Source organism: Poecile atricapillus, chromosome 23 (genome assembly GCF_030490865.1).
Source record: "Poecile atricapillus isolate bPoeAtr1 chromosome 23, bPoeAtr1.hap1, whole genome shotgun sequence".
Classification (NCBI taxonomy): domain Eukaryota; kingdom Metazoa; phylum Chordata; class Aves; order Passeriformes; family Paridae; genus Poecile; species Poecile atricapillus.
The window spans coordinates 3,287,283-3,302,461 of NC_081271.1; the positions used below are offsets into that span (position 1 = coordinate 3,287,283).

A 15,179-nucleotide genomic window follows, 5' to 3' on the forward strand; every position below is an offset into this window, starting at 1 on the left:
CCCGGCCTAAGCGGCTCAGCGCCGCGGCCCTGGGTGGCTGCTATGTGATAGGGGAAACGGGGTCTTCCCAGGGCACCCAGAGGCACATTCCTGCCTCTTTTCCTGCCCACTGGGGAGGAATGAGCCCCCACGGGAGGGAGATTCAGGGCAGCACTGGTTACAAAACCAGCCAGGAGCACAGGAGTGAGCTCAGCCGTGCAGGCAGCATCGTGTTCACAGCCAGGGTTCACGGGCTGTGCGTCAGCTCAGCACCAGGAGCTCAGCACAGATGTTCCCTTCATGTCTGATTTGTTTTGCTTTTGCATTTCCCTCCACCTTGCTCTGCCAGGTGTTCCCCGGGTACCCCTCGGCAAGTGGCTCCTGTGGCTCCTGTGCCCAGCAGAGCTGGGGATGGGCACCACAAAGGGCTCCGGGACCTCACCTCCCCCATGTGAGCTCTGCCTGTCACTGATCCCTGTGAACCAGGCGTGTCAGCTCTGTGCAAGCCGGTTATTTGATTATAATTATCATTCCTTGCTTTACACAGGACATGAAAGCCCAGAGCAGCTCAGGGCCCTGTCACGCCGCGCGTGAACAAACAACGAGTGAGAGACAATCCCAGCTCAAAGCGTTTGGCAAAGCAGGAGAACCTGCAAGGGGCAAGAAAAGTCTTTTCTTGAGGACAAACAGAGCAGCAAAGCTCTCCTCCCGCATTAGGCAGGGCCTGGAATTTGCTGTTGTCATAGAGTCAGCACAGAAAACAGCCGGGAGCTCTCCAGGAGAGAGAGCAGCTCATAAACTTTCCCCGCTAAGAGGCACCAAATTAAAGCCATCTCTGAGACAGGGCTGCAGCAGGAACTGAGGTTGCATTCAGGACATGTCCTGGAGGGACCAGCCACCCTCACCGGTGTCATTTCCCTGCTCTGGGTTTACTCGAGGCCTTGGCCATTGCTCCGGCTGCGCTGACCTGCCCAGAGCTCTAAATCCACCAGCCTGGGGGCAGTGACCCAAGGGGACACATCCATGAGGACAGCTGGGAGGGGACAGCCCTCTGACAGAGCACAGCTGGCTCCACAGGCAGCTCCCAAAAAAGGGGAAGGGCCTGGTCCAGGCCTTGTTGATGGTCAGTTGAGACCCTGTCAGCGCAGTTGTCCTGGGAAAGGTGTCTGGGGACCACCCATGAAGCCAAATCTCCTCCACACTCAGCTGCCAGGGTGAATTGTGAGGACCTGCTGAGCCAGGAAAGGTGCCTCTCCTGAAAAGTGCAGCTGAGTGTTCCCCCAACACCCAGGCTCGGTGTCCCTCTGCCCCCCACAGCCACTTTTGCACCATTCTTGACTTTAGGGGAGGGCAGCCCACCCCAAAAGGGTGCCAGGAAGGGATGGGAGGTGACAATTAACCTTCCCATGCGATACCCATGTCCAACTGCAAAACCTTGGAGAAGCACCAGAACTTTGGGATGCTGCTGGCACTAGCAGTGAGGCCCAAGTGTTTTTGAAGTGAAATATTGAAGAGTTGCTTTCTCTTTTGAAGGTGGGCCACCACAGTGAAATATTGGAGCTGGAGAGTTGCTTTCTCCCATGGGAGCTGGACACTGGAATTGAGATGGATGCACAGCTGGTTTTGTGGGTTAGAATTTCTGGGGTATCCTTTGATATTCAGCTCATTCTACATTGTGCCCAGTTTTTGTACATCTGGAGCCTGACCATGGCCAGGAGAGGAAGGAAATTCCTCCAGGGAAAGCTCTGTGAGAGGCAAGGCCATGGGACTCCTCCACTTTCCACTCATCCCCTCAAGGAGGACCAGAACCAGGAGTTCAGTGTCTCCGTCACAGTGCGATGATTCCAAGAGGCACATCCATCCCATGGGGATGGAGCCCTCATCCCAGGGCACCTGAGACTGGCCTGACCCACTTTCCTGCACCACGTCCTACTTCTGCTCCCGCTGGATCTGCACAGGCGGATCAGAAATTAGGGCACAGTCCATCCCAACACCCCCTTAGCCTTCCGCTCACAGCCTCCAACTCGGAGACGCTCCAGGCTTGCAGGAGACCTCATCCATCCCACGAGACAACGGCGACTTTTTCCATGGGCCATGCCTTGGGGAGGGCAGCGAGGAGGAGGCCCAGCTTACCTCGTTATCCGATCAGCTTCCTTAACGCCCCACATCCCCAGGATTAATGGAAGAGCTTCCCTAAGGCGCCTTAGGCAGGTCCCCTGGAGAAGGAGCACCCATGACCCAGAAGGAAGGAAGGAATGGGAAAGAACTTGGATGATATTGGAGCACTGGCACTGGCCCTGCTGGGAAGGGTTTCCCAGGCTTGTGTGTGCTGGGATGGGGATCCCACACTGTGCTGAGAGCCTGGGAAAAGCTCCCTTCCATCCCTCTGGCTCTCCCAGGCTGGGCTGGTCTCTCTGCAGGGAGTTCAGGACATCTTTGCTGTCCTTTGTCTCGTGGCACAACCAGGGGTGTGAATACGGTCACCCAACCAAGAGCCCTGCCCAAAATGCTACATTTACCAAAAAATTATCAACTGCATTACTTTGGGGATGGGAAGTGGCTTCCCCTCCTACCTTTGCCCAGCTCCAAGCCCTTGGCTGTGTCAGCAGAGCCTGGATTTGCTCTGGGGGATGGGGACCCCAGAAGCCCCCACACTGAACCAGGCACCCAAAACAGAGCCTAGCCAACAGCTCAGACCTACAAAGCTTGGTCCAGTCTTCCCCCAGTGACCTCCCCAAGGTCAGTGGGGCAAAGTTGGCCACTCCCCAGCCCCCAAGTGGTCTCATGGGGTCCTTCAGCCGCCCAGGGACACCCTAAACCTGTGACACACTGTGGGACCCCATTTCTACGTCGGCCACTCCCAAATTCTCTACTGCTCCTCCCACCTTTGCCCCTCTTCCTAAGTGCCCCCCCACCCCATCCCTTCCTGCCCCCAACACCTTAAACAACATTAAACACTTAATGGCAATTAATACGCTTTAATGCAGGTTTTGGGGCCAACTGGCTGCTTAGAGGGTGCTTAAACCATCAGCCCCTCTCAATCCTGTTGCCCTTGTCATACAAAGTTAGCCGAGCCCCTCGTCAGCCTCCCCCCTCCCTGGAGGAGGCTGGAGGGTATAAAACCACCCCAGGGCGCGGCACCGCCAGCCCCCGGGACGGCACAGGCCAGGGCACCACCTCCATCCCCTCAACTTCTGCTCGTAATTCATTCATTTTTTAGGCTGGGGGGGAATCCTCTCCCTGCGCATTTTCCACCTTGGGAGGGGGTGGGGCTTCCCTTTTTTTATTAATCGGGGTCGGAACGCGATTCATTGCAGAAAACCCCTCCAGCACAGCAGCTCCCATAGCCAAGGCAGGATGAACGGGACGGAGGGGATCAATTTTTATGTGCCTATGTCCAACAAGACGGGGGTGGTGCGGAGCCCCTTCGAGTACCCGCAGTACTACCTGGCCGAGCCCTGGAAATACCGCCTCGTGTGCTGCTACATCTTCTTCCTCATCTCCACCGGCTTCCCCATCAACTTCCTCACCCTCCTGGTCACCTTCAAGCACAAGAAGCTCCGGCAGCCCCTCAATTACATCCTGGTCAACCTGGCAGTGGCTGACCTGTGCATGGCCTGCTTTGGCTTCACCGTCACCTTCTACACCGCCTGGAATGGCTACTTCGTGTTCGGCCCCATCGGCTGTGCTGTGGAGGGATTCTTTGCCACGCTGGGAGGTAAGGGCTAGGAATGGGGGCTTGGGGCTTCCTTCTTCAGGGCTTTGAGAGCCTGGTTCCATCCTTTCATGGCACTCTTGGGGTGTGTAACATCGTTCCCCCTCATGAGGACGTGAGGCTCATCCTACACTTAAAACTGGGGAGGAAAACGGATTTCTGTGTGTTTGACCTCAATAGCAAGGAGCCTCCATGGCATCGTGGCAGGGAAAGGAAACCTGGGAAGGGATCCTCGTTTGCAGGACCCAGCCTCTGGTCACCTGGCCCTGCTGGTCACTGGGGGTGCCACGCCAAGGTGGTTACCAGAGACCTGCCAGGGATGAGCACAGGATGCTCCCGAATCAACGCCAAGCAGTTTGGACCAAGCACAGGCTTGGGCTTGATCACCTTAGAGGTCTTTTCCCGTCTTTCACGATTCCATGATTATTCCTTTGCCCAAAGGCTTCCCTTTTTGGGGAAATGGAAGGTTTAGAAGGAGAAGAGAAATCCCCCAGGAAGGGAACCCCATGGAAGAGCTACAGGGTGGAGAGATGAGAGGGCTCAAAGCTTATCCAGGGGCAAAAGGAATGGCAAGAGGATCTAGGGTGGTTCCCAGGCTCCACATGGATGGCTCAGCTCTCTCCCAGCTGCACCAGATTTGGGTGCCCTTGGGATTTTCCTTGAGGCATTTCTCAGGGTCACAAGTGCCGCCAACACTTTGCCCTGCGGAAAAACAGGGAGAATTCACTCAGCAGCCAGAGCCCACGCAGCCAGCCCTGCCCACACCACACCTCATGATGGATCTGACAGCCAACAGTCCTTGTTGGAGAGACCCAGAGCCCCCACAGGGACTTTGCTTTCCTTCCGCTAAATGAGGCCACTTCCCACAGTGATGCTGCTCTGAAAATACACATTTTAAAAATACAGTTATTCTGCCAAAGGCACGGCTGAATGTCCTGATCCAAGCCGAGGAGCAAGGAAAGGCTTGGTTTTGGGGTAAGAAGATCCCAAAGTCTGCCCCATCCCTGCTCAGGGAGCCTTGGGCAGCGTTATTTTGCCTTTCCAATGTTTGAACCTTCCTGTTCCCAGGGAAGGAAGCTGGCTGGAAGGCAGCGGCTGTGGAGCTGCAGGTCCCCAGTGAATCCCAGCTCAGGGTGTCGTTATCAGCAGCTTATCACAGCTGGGGGCATTAGCAGGCTTACAGCACCGACTAAACGCTCCCAAATCCCCCGAAGTTTAATTATCCCTCATAAATACATGTGCACGTTTGCCCACCCACACAGCCCCCCCTCCCCGCACCTCCCCCGATCCAGCGGAAGGCTCGTGAAATGCACATTTAAAGGAATCAACAGGTTTGGAGGCATCTGGCAGCACTGCCGGGAATTGTGCTTCCCCACGCACAGGTGGGATTCACCCCCTTGATTCTTAATTTATTGACAACCCCCACGGTGATTCCTCCTCCGCCCCCAGCATCCCCTCGGCTCCCAAACCTTCTGCACATTACGGGTGGAGGATTCCCAGTTTTTTAACAGGATGCTTTTTATCCCATGCTGATCCCCAGCTCCCTCTGCTCTCTGGAAGCACCAAGGAAGAGCCCAGAGGAGCTCTGACCACTCTGTGGGCTCTCCCTGTCCTCCCTGCAGGCCAGGTTGCGCTGTGGTCGTTGGTTGTCCTGGCCATCGAGCGCTACATCGTCATCTGCAAGCCCATGGGCAACTTCCGCTTCTCTGCCAGCCATGCCATGATGGGCATCGCGTTCACCTGGGTCATGGCCATCTCCTGCGCTGCCCCGCCACTCTTTGGCTGGTCCAGGTGAGCCCGAGGATTCCCAGCAGCAGCTCCCCATCCCTCCATCCACGCAGGGAGAGCAGGTGGCAGGGAAGGGCTTGGCCTCGGAGGAGGGAAATGAATGTCCCATTCCCACGGGAGGGAGGGAGGGAGGGAGGGAGGGAGTGTCACAGCAAGCTGACACTGCATGCTGGAAGTGCGCCCAAACCACGTGTGCCACCGTGCCAGTATCCCCCATCCTCAGGGAATTCCATCCCTGTTGCCCCCAAGGAGGGTCCTGGAGCAGATCCCGACCTTTCTCCCTGCAGGTACATCCCGGAGGGGATGCAGTGCTCCTGCGGGCCTGACTACTACACCCACAACCCTGACTTTCACAACGAGTCCTACGTGCTCTACATGTTCGTCATCCACTTCATCATCCCCGTCGTCATCATCTTCTTCTCCTACGGGCGCCTCGTTTGCAAAGTCCGGGAGGTAACGGCCACAGGGGACTGGCAGGGACAGGGCAGGCGGCTCGGGCAGGATGGGGGACGTGGGTTGAGGGTGGGAAACTGCTCCTGAGCACCCTCTCTGTGCACAGGCAGCTGCCCAGCAGCAGGAATCGGCCACGACCCAGAAGGCGGAGAAGGAGGTAACGCGGATGGTGATCCTCATGGTGCTGGGCTTCATGCTGGCCTGGACGCCCTACGCCGTGGTGGCGTTCTGGATCTTCACCAACAAGGGCGCCGACTTCACAGCCACGCTGATGGCAGTGCCTGCCTTCTTCTCCAAGAGCTCCTCCCTCTACAACCCCATCATCTACGTGCTCATGAACAAACAGGTGAGACACCCCAGGGCTGGGCAGCACATCTGGGGGCTCTATGGGCACGTTGCTCCTTCCCAGAAGGGGTTGGATCTCAGTCCGTGCAGAGACTCCTGGTCCTGTAGCACATCCCTGCTGGCCCCCAGTGCCACCATTCTCATTTCTCTCCTCTCCCCAGTTCCGTAACTGCATGATCACCACGATCTGCTGCGGCAAGAACCCCTTTGGGGATGAAGACACCTCCTCTGCCGTATCCCAGAGCAAGACCGAGGTCTCCTCTGTCTCCTCCAGCCAAGTATCACCCGCATAGAGCATGGACAGTTTGAACTGGGGTGACCTGCCGAGCTCGGGGACCCAGACAGACACCCCACAGCCTCTCCCTCACGCCCCTGCCCCCATCCCTGCAGGAGAATTTAGCTGTGCCCGTCCTGCCGTAGCGTGCCCTGCACAGACCCCACCCCACACGGAGATCCACACTTGGCACTCTGAGCTCTGCCGCTCTGAGCCCGGGGAGCCCTGCCCCAGCTCCCAGGAGCACATCACCTCTGGGGGCCTGTCCCTTCCTCTCCCTGTTGTATTCACACAGCAGCTGTTGGTGGGGACCCCAAACCTTCTTCTGCCTGAATCCCACTCCCTGCCAGCATCGCCCTGCCCTGGGCTCCAGGGAGTGTCACAGGAGCATCCAGGCCTCATTTGCAAAAATCTAAATATTCTGGAAAAGCCCCAGGTGCAGGACCCTGTGGCTGGGGTGGCCCCACATGCCCCTCACCAGGGCCTGAGCCCGGGGATCTCCAGAGCCGCGCTCCCAGCGGGATTCCCAGCAGGAATCGATTCCCACAGTCTCTAGAAATCAATATAACAAACGGAGCCACAAGCAAGCTCTGCTTCCAGCCCAACTCCCTCTATCCCCAAGACAACACTGTAGATATATTTTTTTGTCTTGGAACCTGTAAATATTTGCTCACGTCCTTTGAAGTCTCTATCCCTCTCAGCCCTTTCCTTTCTCCTCCTCTTCCCGACTCTGAAGCAGAGAAATTCCCCTTCCACCTCTGCTCCGGCTGGACAGGCACAACCAGCCTCGGAGGGTGGGGCCAGGACCCGAGCTTTCCTGTACATATTTTATAAATAAATAATCTCATGCCAGCACAAGGACGTCTGCAGTCAAGGAGTAGGGATTTTAAAAAGTAAGAAATAAACAAAAGCAGCACAGAGAAAAACACAAATGGTCAGTCCTTGTCCTTTCTCTTGGGCTGTGGGGATGAGATGCTGGTGGGAACACGATGCTGCTCTTGGAGACACAAGCCTGCAGCTGTCCCAAAAGCCATGGGAAGGGGGATCTGTGGGTGACACCATTCTCACAAAGTGACAGCCCCATTAGCTGCAGCACCAAAGGTATTTAGAGGCAAAAAGAGACAGATGGTCTACAGCCCTCGCTGCCCAGCCGCTGGTTTTGGTACTTTCATATTTAAGATTTCCCCATGTAGCCTTAAATAAAGCTTCAGCTGAGAGCTTCTCACACAGTTCAACTTCCCCCTCCTGCAGGGCCCTTGCAGGAGGCATTGTGACGGAATTGGCAGTCAGGGAAAAATTGTTCCCTGTGCCAGTGAACTCCTTCTGGAGTGGCTGGAGAGCAAAACTGGTACCATTGCTGCCAGAAGCTCGCCCTCCTCCCCTCCCTGCTCAGCTCACACTTGCCCTCGCCTCAGTGTGTTTCCTCCTTTCTGGGTCCAAAGCCACCAAAACCAGCAGGAAGAGCCAGGCTCATCCCTGGGATAGGAAGCAGTTTTTGCTCCAAAACACCAGGCCCTGGGAGGGGGAAGGATGCAGCCCCAGCCCCGGCTCTCCAGGCACCCTCCTGTCTCTGCACCCACCCAAACTCGGGGCTCCTGGCCAGGATTGCCCTGGAGCAGCTCCCACACCAATCCTGCTGTGCTAAATAATTCATGGCCACTCTGCCCATCCCAGGAACCTTTTTTCCTTCCCTACAAAACCCCGAGCTCGTTTCCTTCAGTTCTTTTAGAGGCACTGGGGCTGTTTTGTAGTGAGCAACTGAGCATGTGGAAGAGCCCTCAGCACCCCTCATCTCACCCCAGACTCCAGAGTGAAAAGTATTCCAGGAACACAGCCCTGGACCCCCTGAACAGGCCTGGGCCCCCATGTCTGTGATTATTTTTAAATGCTGCAGCTGTAGCAGGGCTGCTGTTTTTTGCTGCTGCACTGCAATGCTGGGAGAATCCACCAGGAATCCAGAAAGCTCTGGGTGAGGGTAAGAGCGCTCTGTGATCCCTGACAGGGAGTTCTGGGGAGCCTGGGGGTGGGCTGAGGCTCTGTAGACAAATTCCCACAGGTGGGAGAGGCAGGGAGCAGAGTCCAGCCCTGTGGTGCTGCGGCAGATTCCGGCAGTGATTCCAACAGCGATTCCAACAGTGATTCCTCCTGGCTGTTCCCACCTGCACTGCCCATCCAGCTGCTCTCCAGATGTGCCACTGCCCACACCACCATGGAAAATTAACCCCAGCAGAACAGTTTGACCTCCCTGGTGCATCTGTCCCACTGTGAGGGGCATTCCCAAGGTGGATCCTGCCCGGAGTGTGGCCAGGGATGGAGTGAAGAGGGGATGGGGGTGTCCAGGGATGTGGCATTCAGTGCTGTGGGCTGGGTAACAAGGTGGGGATCAGTCCCAGGCTGGATTCAGTGATCCTGGAGGGCTTTTCCAGCCTCAGGGATTCTGGGATTCTGCTGCTCTCAGCCATGCAGGCAGATTGGGCTTATCCATGGTGCAAAGGAGCTGCTTTGTCTGGAAGCTGTGGATGGGACTAGAGATAAACCTGTCCTAAAAGGGTGACCCCTCTGCTCTGCCTTCAGCCCCTCTGCAGCAGCTGCTGAGGATGAGGATGGAACTCCTTCTCCTTGACCAAATCCCTAAAAAACCCCAAAATATCCAAACTCAGCACTGATTTCTTCTAATCACTGGGGCAGGGGAGGAACAGCCACCAGACAACCAAAAACCCACCCAGCCCAACAGACCCAACCCATCCATGGCAGAAAGCATCTCATTCAGAGGTTCCTCTTGAAAAATCACCCAGGAGTTCTTTATTTCCACTTTCCCATAAATACATGGATATATCCAGGCACTGCTTTTGCAACCAGCAGAGACCATCCTGGCATCACCCACTCAGAGCAGGCACCACCACCTGCTCCAGTGCCGCTGGCCTGGCACTGCTGCCACCTAAATTCAGATACAAACTGAGGAAAGCAGCCAGACTTATCCAGGGAAAGGAGACAGCTGGAATCTCAGGCCCAAAGGGCATTTCAGTGTCTGACTCCCGTCCTTCTGCAGCTGGGACTGTTCCTCCTCATCCCAGCACTGTCGTCAGCTGGTTTAGGAAAACTGCAGTAATTGGCTCAATTCATTTTAAATCAGTTCTCGTTTGTGCAAGCAGCACTCGGGGAAAAGCGGCTTGGAGTTAATAACATCCTGATTTGGAGCATCTGCAGGGATGAGGGGAGAAATCTTGGTGGGGAGATGTTCTTGGTCTTTGCCCCACAGCCCTGAGCAAAAGACAGAACCCCCCAAAAAGGGGGAAACCTGGTTCTGGCCCAGTGCTGTCCCCCACAGTCCTCACCCTGCCCAGGGCTGATCTCTCCAGGCTGGAATGGCACTGCCTGGATTTCTCCCAGGACATTTTTATCCCATCAGTGTAGAAGGAGCAGCTCCATGCCAGAGGGTCTGGCTCTGCCCATTTGTCTCTGCCAAAGGAAAAACATCTCCTTGTCCAGCCACTCCAGCAGCTCTGGGAACAAGAAGATTAAAGCCCTCAAACACTCCCCTGTTCCCTCTGCGCCATCACACACAGGGCTGGGGGAGCCAAATCCCTCTCTGTGGTGCCCAGACCCTGATACCAGGGGGGAAAGCTGCTCCTTAAGGGAAAAACTGCTGGGATTATTGCCTGGGAGAAGCCAGAATTGCTCCTGAGAGTGCCAGGGGGACCTTGCACAGCCCCAGCAGCCCAGGGAGACCCAAGCAGTGTTTGCCTCCCACCCAGGAGGGTTCAGTAGTCCCCACATTTGTGTCACATCCCCAGCCCGAATCCATCACGGCTGCCTGTGTCACGTTAGCAGCAATAAAAGGATTCAAACAGCAATTCCTTACTTTTATGAACAAATGGCCCTGGCTGGATGATTCAGGCAGCATTCAATTCCCAGGCAGAAAGTGTCAGCAAAATTCCGGCCCCTCGCATGTAGGTGGATAACTGCAAATGAAAGGAGGGAATTATTAGCACTTAATACTCGGTGGGTTTGCAGTCCCCAGTGCTCCTCTCCAGGAGATGACAAACGCTCCAGAAGCTGGGGGAGCCCTGCCAAGGGGGGCTGCAGGCACTGGGGTGATGGCTTTGGACACTGGGATCAACCTCATCCCACTGGCAGGGCCCTGTTCCAGCCCAGCCCTGCTAGACCCCCTTGTCTCCTCCAGCCTGTCCTTTCCACAGCCCCTTTTATCCTCTGATCCATCCTCTCCAGGAGAATATGGTAAAGGGCTGGATCCCTTTTTATCCTCCAGACTTTCCCTTCCAGAGCTCTTTTCTTCCCTATCCCATCCCATCCCATCCCAAGCCCCTTTCCTCCTCCATCCTGTCCTCTCCAGAATCCCTTTTCTCCTCCAGCTTGTTCCATCCAGAGCCCTTTTCTCCTCCCACACCCCCTCTCCCATCTCCCCCTCCCCACCCTCCCATTCTCAGCTCGCTGCCAACACCGGGAGCCTCAGGGACCTCAACCCCTCGGTGGCACAATCCCCCCAGCCCCAGAGGCTTCCCCATGCACCTGGGGCTGCTCCTGGTGGTGGAGAAGCGCACTCCAGCCTCCTCCACACTCTCCGTTTCTCCTTCACCCAGCTTGCCCATATTTTTCTTGTTCATCAGACTGACAAATGGGCAGAAAACAGACTCCTGGCGATTTCCTGCACAGGCTGCCCACTCCTCCTCTCCCCCCGGCGATGACTGAGAGCTGAAAAAGCAGGAATAGCATATAAATTTCCTCCCTGCTTTAATAAATACCTCTATTACCTTGTGCTTTCCCCCAGCTCACTGTGCAGCTCCTGCTGCCTGCCAGGCAGACGTGATAAACCAAAATTCGCATTTCTGTGGGGAATCAGCAGCAGGGCTCAGGCAGGCTGGCAGCAGCATGGGAGGGGTGAACCTCCCACCTCGAGGGTCTGGCTGCAGCTTCACATCATCCCACAGGGAGATAAATTCATTCCTCTATTACCAAAAGGGAGCTGGAGTTTGTCTGGTCCCTCTTTGGACACCCTGTCCCAGTCCCAGGGGGAGGAGGGGTCCCACCATTCCCAGGGGTTTGTCCCAGACACCTCTGTGCCCCTTGGGGCGAGCCTGGGATTTCAGGAAGGGTGGCAATAAGGACAAACCCTGCTAAAATCTCACCTGGAGGGTGCAGGAGGAGCAGAAGGGTTTGGTGGTGGAGGGAAAGCTGTCACAGCTGTGATCTGTGCTGTGGGCAAAACCCCGAGCTGGATTTCTCCTCCCTGGGCCTCCTCCTGATCCAGATCCTTTCCTGGGGCTCTCGGGAGGGGATGTGTCACCATGCCTTGGCCAGGGGACACCTGAGTAGTGCAGGACCATCCCGAGCATCCCAGTGAGATGCGGAGACCTCACTCCATCCCCACCCCACCCACCTGAAGGACAACGGGGAAAAGCCACCGGCCTTTTCCAGGCCCAGCACTGCCAGCAGCCCCTGGGGCAGCACCGTCCCCTCTGGCAGCCCCAGATCCAGCCCTGCCCAGCGGGATCATCCCCGGGCACAGCGCTGCAGCCTCGGCTCCTCCTCCCCCAGAGCTGCATGGACGGTGGCACTTTGCTAAGCCGGGGAAAAGAACACCTTCAAAAGGAGCATCAGGAGGTGGCAGCCACCCAATTTCCCCCTCAGCCAGCGATTGCTGTGTCTCATCCGCTTCCTGGAGTCTATTTAACTTCTAAATTTAACAAGCTCCTAAACAAGTAGCAGCAGCAAGTGGCAGCGCCTGGCTCCCACCCTGCGAGTGGCATTTGGGGGTTCAGCCCGGGAATGGGAAATTTCTCCAATGTCTCTTTGATTTATGGCTCTCGTTAATTCTCCAGGAGGGCCCTGAGCTGCCCCGAGAGCACCGAACCTCCGAGGGATAAATAATTTACCAGATGGTTAAATATTCTTTAAGGTCTAGAGAACATCAGCGGGAGCAGGGATTTCGGAGGGGGAGTGACACAAAACCACAAATTGAGCACAAAAAGTGGGAGGGGAGGACCTGGAGCAGGGAAGGGAAGGACTGGGAACATCCCAGGGAGGGAAGGACCGGGAACATCCCAGGGAGGGAAGGACCGGGAACATCCCAGGGAGGGAAGGACCGGGAACATCCCAGGGAGGGAAGGACCGGGAACATCCCAGGGAGGGAAGGTCCGGGAACATCCCAGGGAGGGAAGGACCGGGAACATCCCAGGGAGGGAAGGACCGGGAACATCCCAGGGAGGGAAGGACCGGGAACATCCCAGGGAGGGAAGGACCGGGAACATCCCAGGGGGGGAAGGACCGGGAACATCCCAGGGAAGGGAAGGACCAGGAACATCGCAGGGAAGGGAAGGACCAGGAACATCGCAGGGAAGGGAAGGACCGGGAACATCCCAGGGAAGGGAAGGACCGGGAACATCCCAGCAGTGGGATCAGCACAGCCAGGGCTTTTGGGGGAATGTCCTGTCCAGATGTGCCCTCCCAGCTGTGCCGTGCAGATGTGCAGGGCTGTCCTGCCCCTCCAAAGGGAAGGATGAGCCGGGGAGCAGGGAGGGAAGGAGGAAGGGGCCAGCAGAGAGGCAGCCTGGCCTCGCAGGGCTCGAGCAGAGCCACGGCTGCTGTCAGAGGATGCTGCTGCCCCAAATTGGCACTGCCTGGCGCCCTCGGGGGCTCAGCTGGAGGCACGCAAGGTTTTGGCAGCAGAACCTTGATGAAATGTGCTGCCAAGGGGATGTTTCCTCCTTTTCTCCTCCTCCCCAGGGATCAGGGCAGCATACCCAGCGAGAATCCCTGGGCTGATGCGGATGGAGCAGAGGCTGGAGAGTCCAAGCGCTCCGTCTGCGAGCTCCCAGCACCTTTCAGCCTCGGCTGGGGATGTTTTGGGCTCCCCGAGCAGCGGGGCAGCCCCGAGCCCCGCGGATCCGGCGGAGGTAGATGGCAGCAGAGCCTGCTCCTTGCGGCAGCCGGGATGCGGCAGCCCCGGCCCGGCTCCGCCGCCATCCAGCGCTCCCGAGCAGGGTTTATCCAGCCGGCTCTACCCGCAGCTCCTTCTCCCGAGGTTCTCTCCTGAAATGCAGCCGGGAGCTCAGGGCTGAGCTGGATTTCTCCACGGTTGGGACGTGCCAGGGATGGCTGGAACTCCTCTGTGCCCCGTGTTTGGCTCTGTCCCCCCTCTCCCCTCTCCCTGCGTCCCCGGACAGCTCCACAGCAGCCCAGCTGTTACCCCGAGCTCAGCTTTGGGGGTTTAGTTTGGTTTGCTCTGCTGGAGCACATGGAGTTCTGCCACCTGTCCTGCTCATCCAGCCCTCCCTCACAATTCCAAACCCGATCCACCCCTTTACCATATTTTCCAGGTGCCTGCTGCGGCTCAGCACGTGATTAACGAATTAAGAAATGCTTATGGAAACACTTTTCCCCAAAATCCCTGCCAGAGGCACCCCATAGGACCTGCTCCCTCAGGGAGGATGAGCCAGGCCCTTCCTGGCTCAGTCCCTGGCCCAGAGGGTTCATCTCATCTGCCTCTGATGAATAGATAATTAATAATTCACTGCTGCCTTTGTGAAGTATTCATTGCCCTCGAGCTTCCCGGGGTAATTAAACATCCTGTGAGCCCCTGTAACCCCGGCCACAATCCTCACCCAGCCCTTCATTCTCCCTCGCCACTCAACTCCCATTAATTCCAGTGGGACAAATGCCCAAAGAAAACTTCCCCCTCCCAGGGACTTCCCCTTCCCCAGGAGATCCATCCATCCATCGCATCCCAGGGATGCCTTTCCAGGACGGGACTGGAGCTGCTGAGGTCGGGAGGTCCCGAGCAGGGGCAGCGGGGGCTGGGTAGATCCATGCCATGGGCACAGGGAGGGACCAGGGCCACTGGCACATGGCCAGAGCAGGACTCTGATGCTCTTTTTTTTGAGGGCGGCAGCAGCCATCGCCTCCTTTTCCTCCTTTTCCTGTTTTTTCCTGCCTTTTCCTCGTCCTCCTCCTCCCTCTCCGGGCGGCAGCGCCGGGGCTGCTGCCTCCCGCCTGCGGTGCAGATGGCCCAGCATATGGGCAGCCTCCCCTCGTGCTCGCACCTTGTAAGCAGATTCTGTCAGGTTTAAAGAGGAAAAGCTTAATTAAGCAGTTGTGTGTGTACAATTATGTCCTTAATTATCTCCGCGTTTCACTTCTTTGTTGTTCCCTCTTTGCGAGAAGTTTGGGAACAGCCACGGGCGACCGTGCCCTCCAGCAGGAGCTTCTTCCTTCCCGGATTTCTCTTTCCTGCCTCATTTTAGGGATTTTCTGGCTGAAGGGAGCTGCAGGACGAGCCCCCCCGGCCACTGGGATTCATCGACCCCAGCTGGGTTCCCAAACCCGAGCAGGTTTCCAGCAGTGCTGCCCACACAAAGCACGAGTTCAGCAGCTCAGAAGCTGCTTCAGCCCAGTTCTATCATCTCCCGCATTCGTGCCCCAGCAGCCCCGATGCCCCAGCACCCTCGGGAATAAACAGAGCCCGTGAGAGCATCATCAGGGTGATGATTAATTGCTCCCATACCCCAGGAATGCCACCCAAGGGGCTCCCTGCCTAATTAATTCCCTTAATTACCACATTCCCCTCTATTTCCCAGCTTGGGCAGCAAGCCTGACACATCTCCAGGG

At 56.9% G+C, this 15,179-nt stretch overlaps 1 protein-coding gene across 1 annotated transcript; it reads left to right on the top strand.

Moving 5' to 3' along the window:
* Positions 1-3,336: 3,336 nt before the first annotated feature.
* Positions 3,337-6,638, top strand: LOC131587615 (green-sensitive opsin). Its single transcript, XM_058855672.1, has 5 exons — positions 3,337-3,697; positions 5,317-5,485; positions 5,770-5,935; positions 6,042-6,281; positions 6,442-6,638. Exons 1-5 carry the CDS (start codon positions 3,337-3,339, stop codon positions 6,571-6,573), a joined length of 1,068 nt encoding a protein of 355 aa, XP_058711655.1. The 3' UTR covers positions 6,574-6,638.
* The last annotated feature ends 8,541 nt before the right edge of the window (positions 6,639-15,179 follow it).

What these genes read in the sequence shown, in the direction of transcription:
- LOC131587615 (XM_058855672.1), top strand. Translation starts at nt 3,337, where the DNA reads ATGAACGGGACGGAGGGGATCAATTTTTATGTGCCTATGTCCAACAAG. An exon ending in TCGTTTGCAAAGTCCGGGAG is followed by an intron (nt 5,936 to 6,041) that starts GTAACGGCCACA and finishes CTCTGTGCACAG; the next exon opens with GCAGCTGCCCAGCAGCAGGA. An exon ending in ACGTGCTCATGAACAAACAG is followed by an intron (nt 6,282 to 6,441) that starts GTGAGACACCCC and finishes TCCTCTCCCCAG; the next exon opens with TTCCGTAACTGCATGATCAC.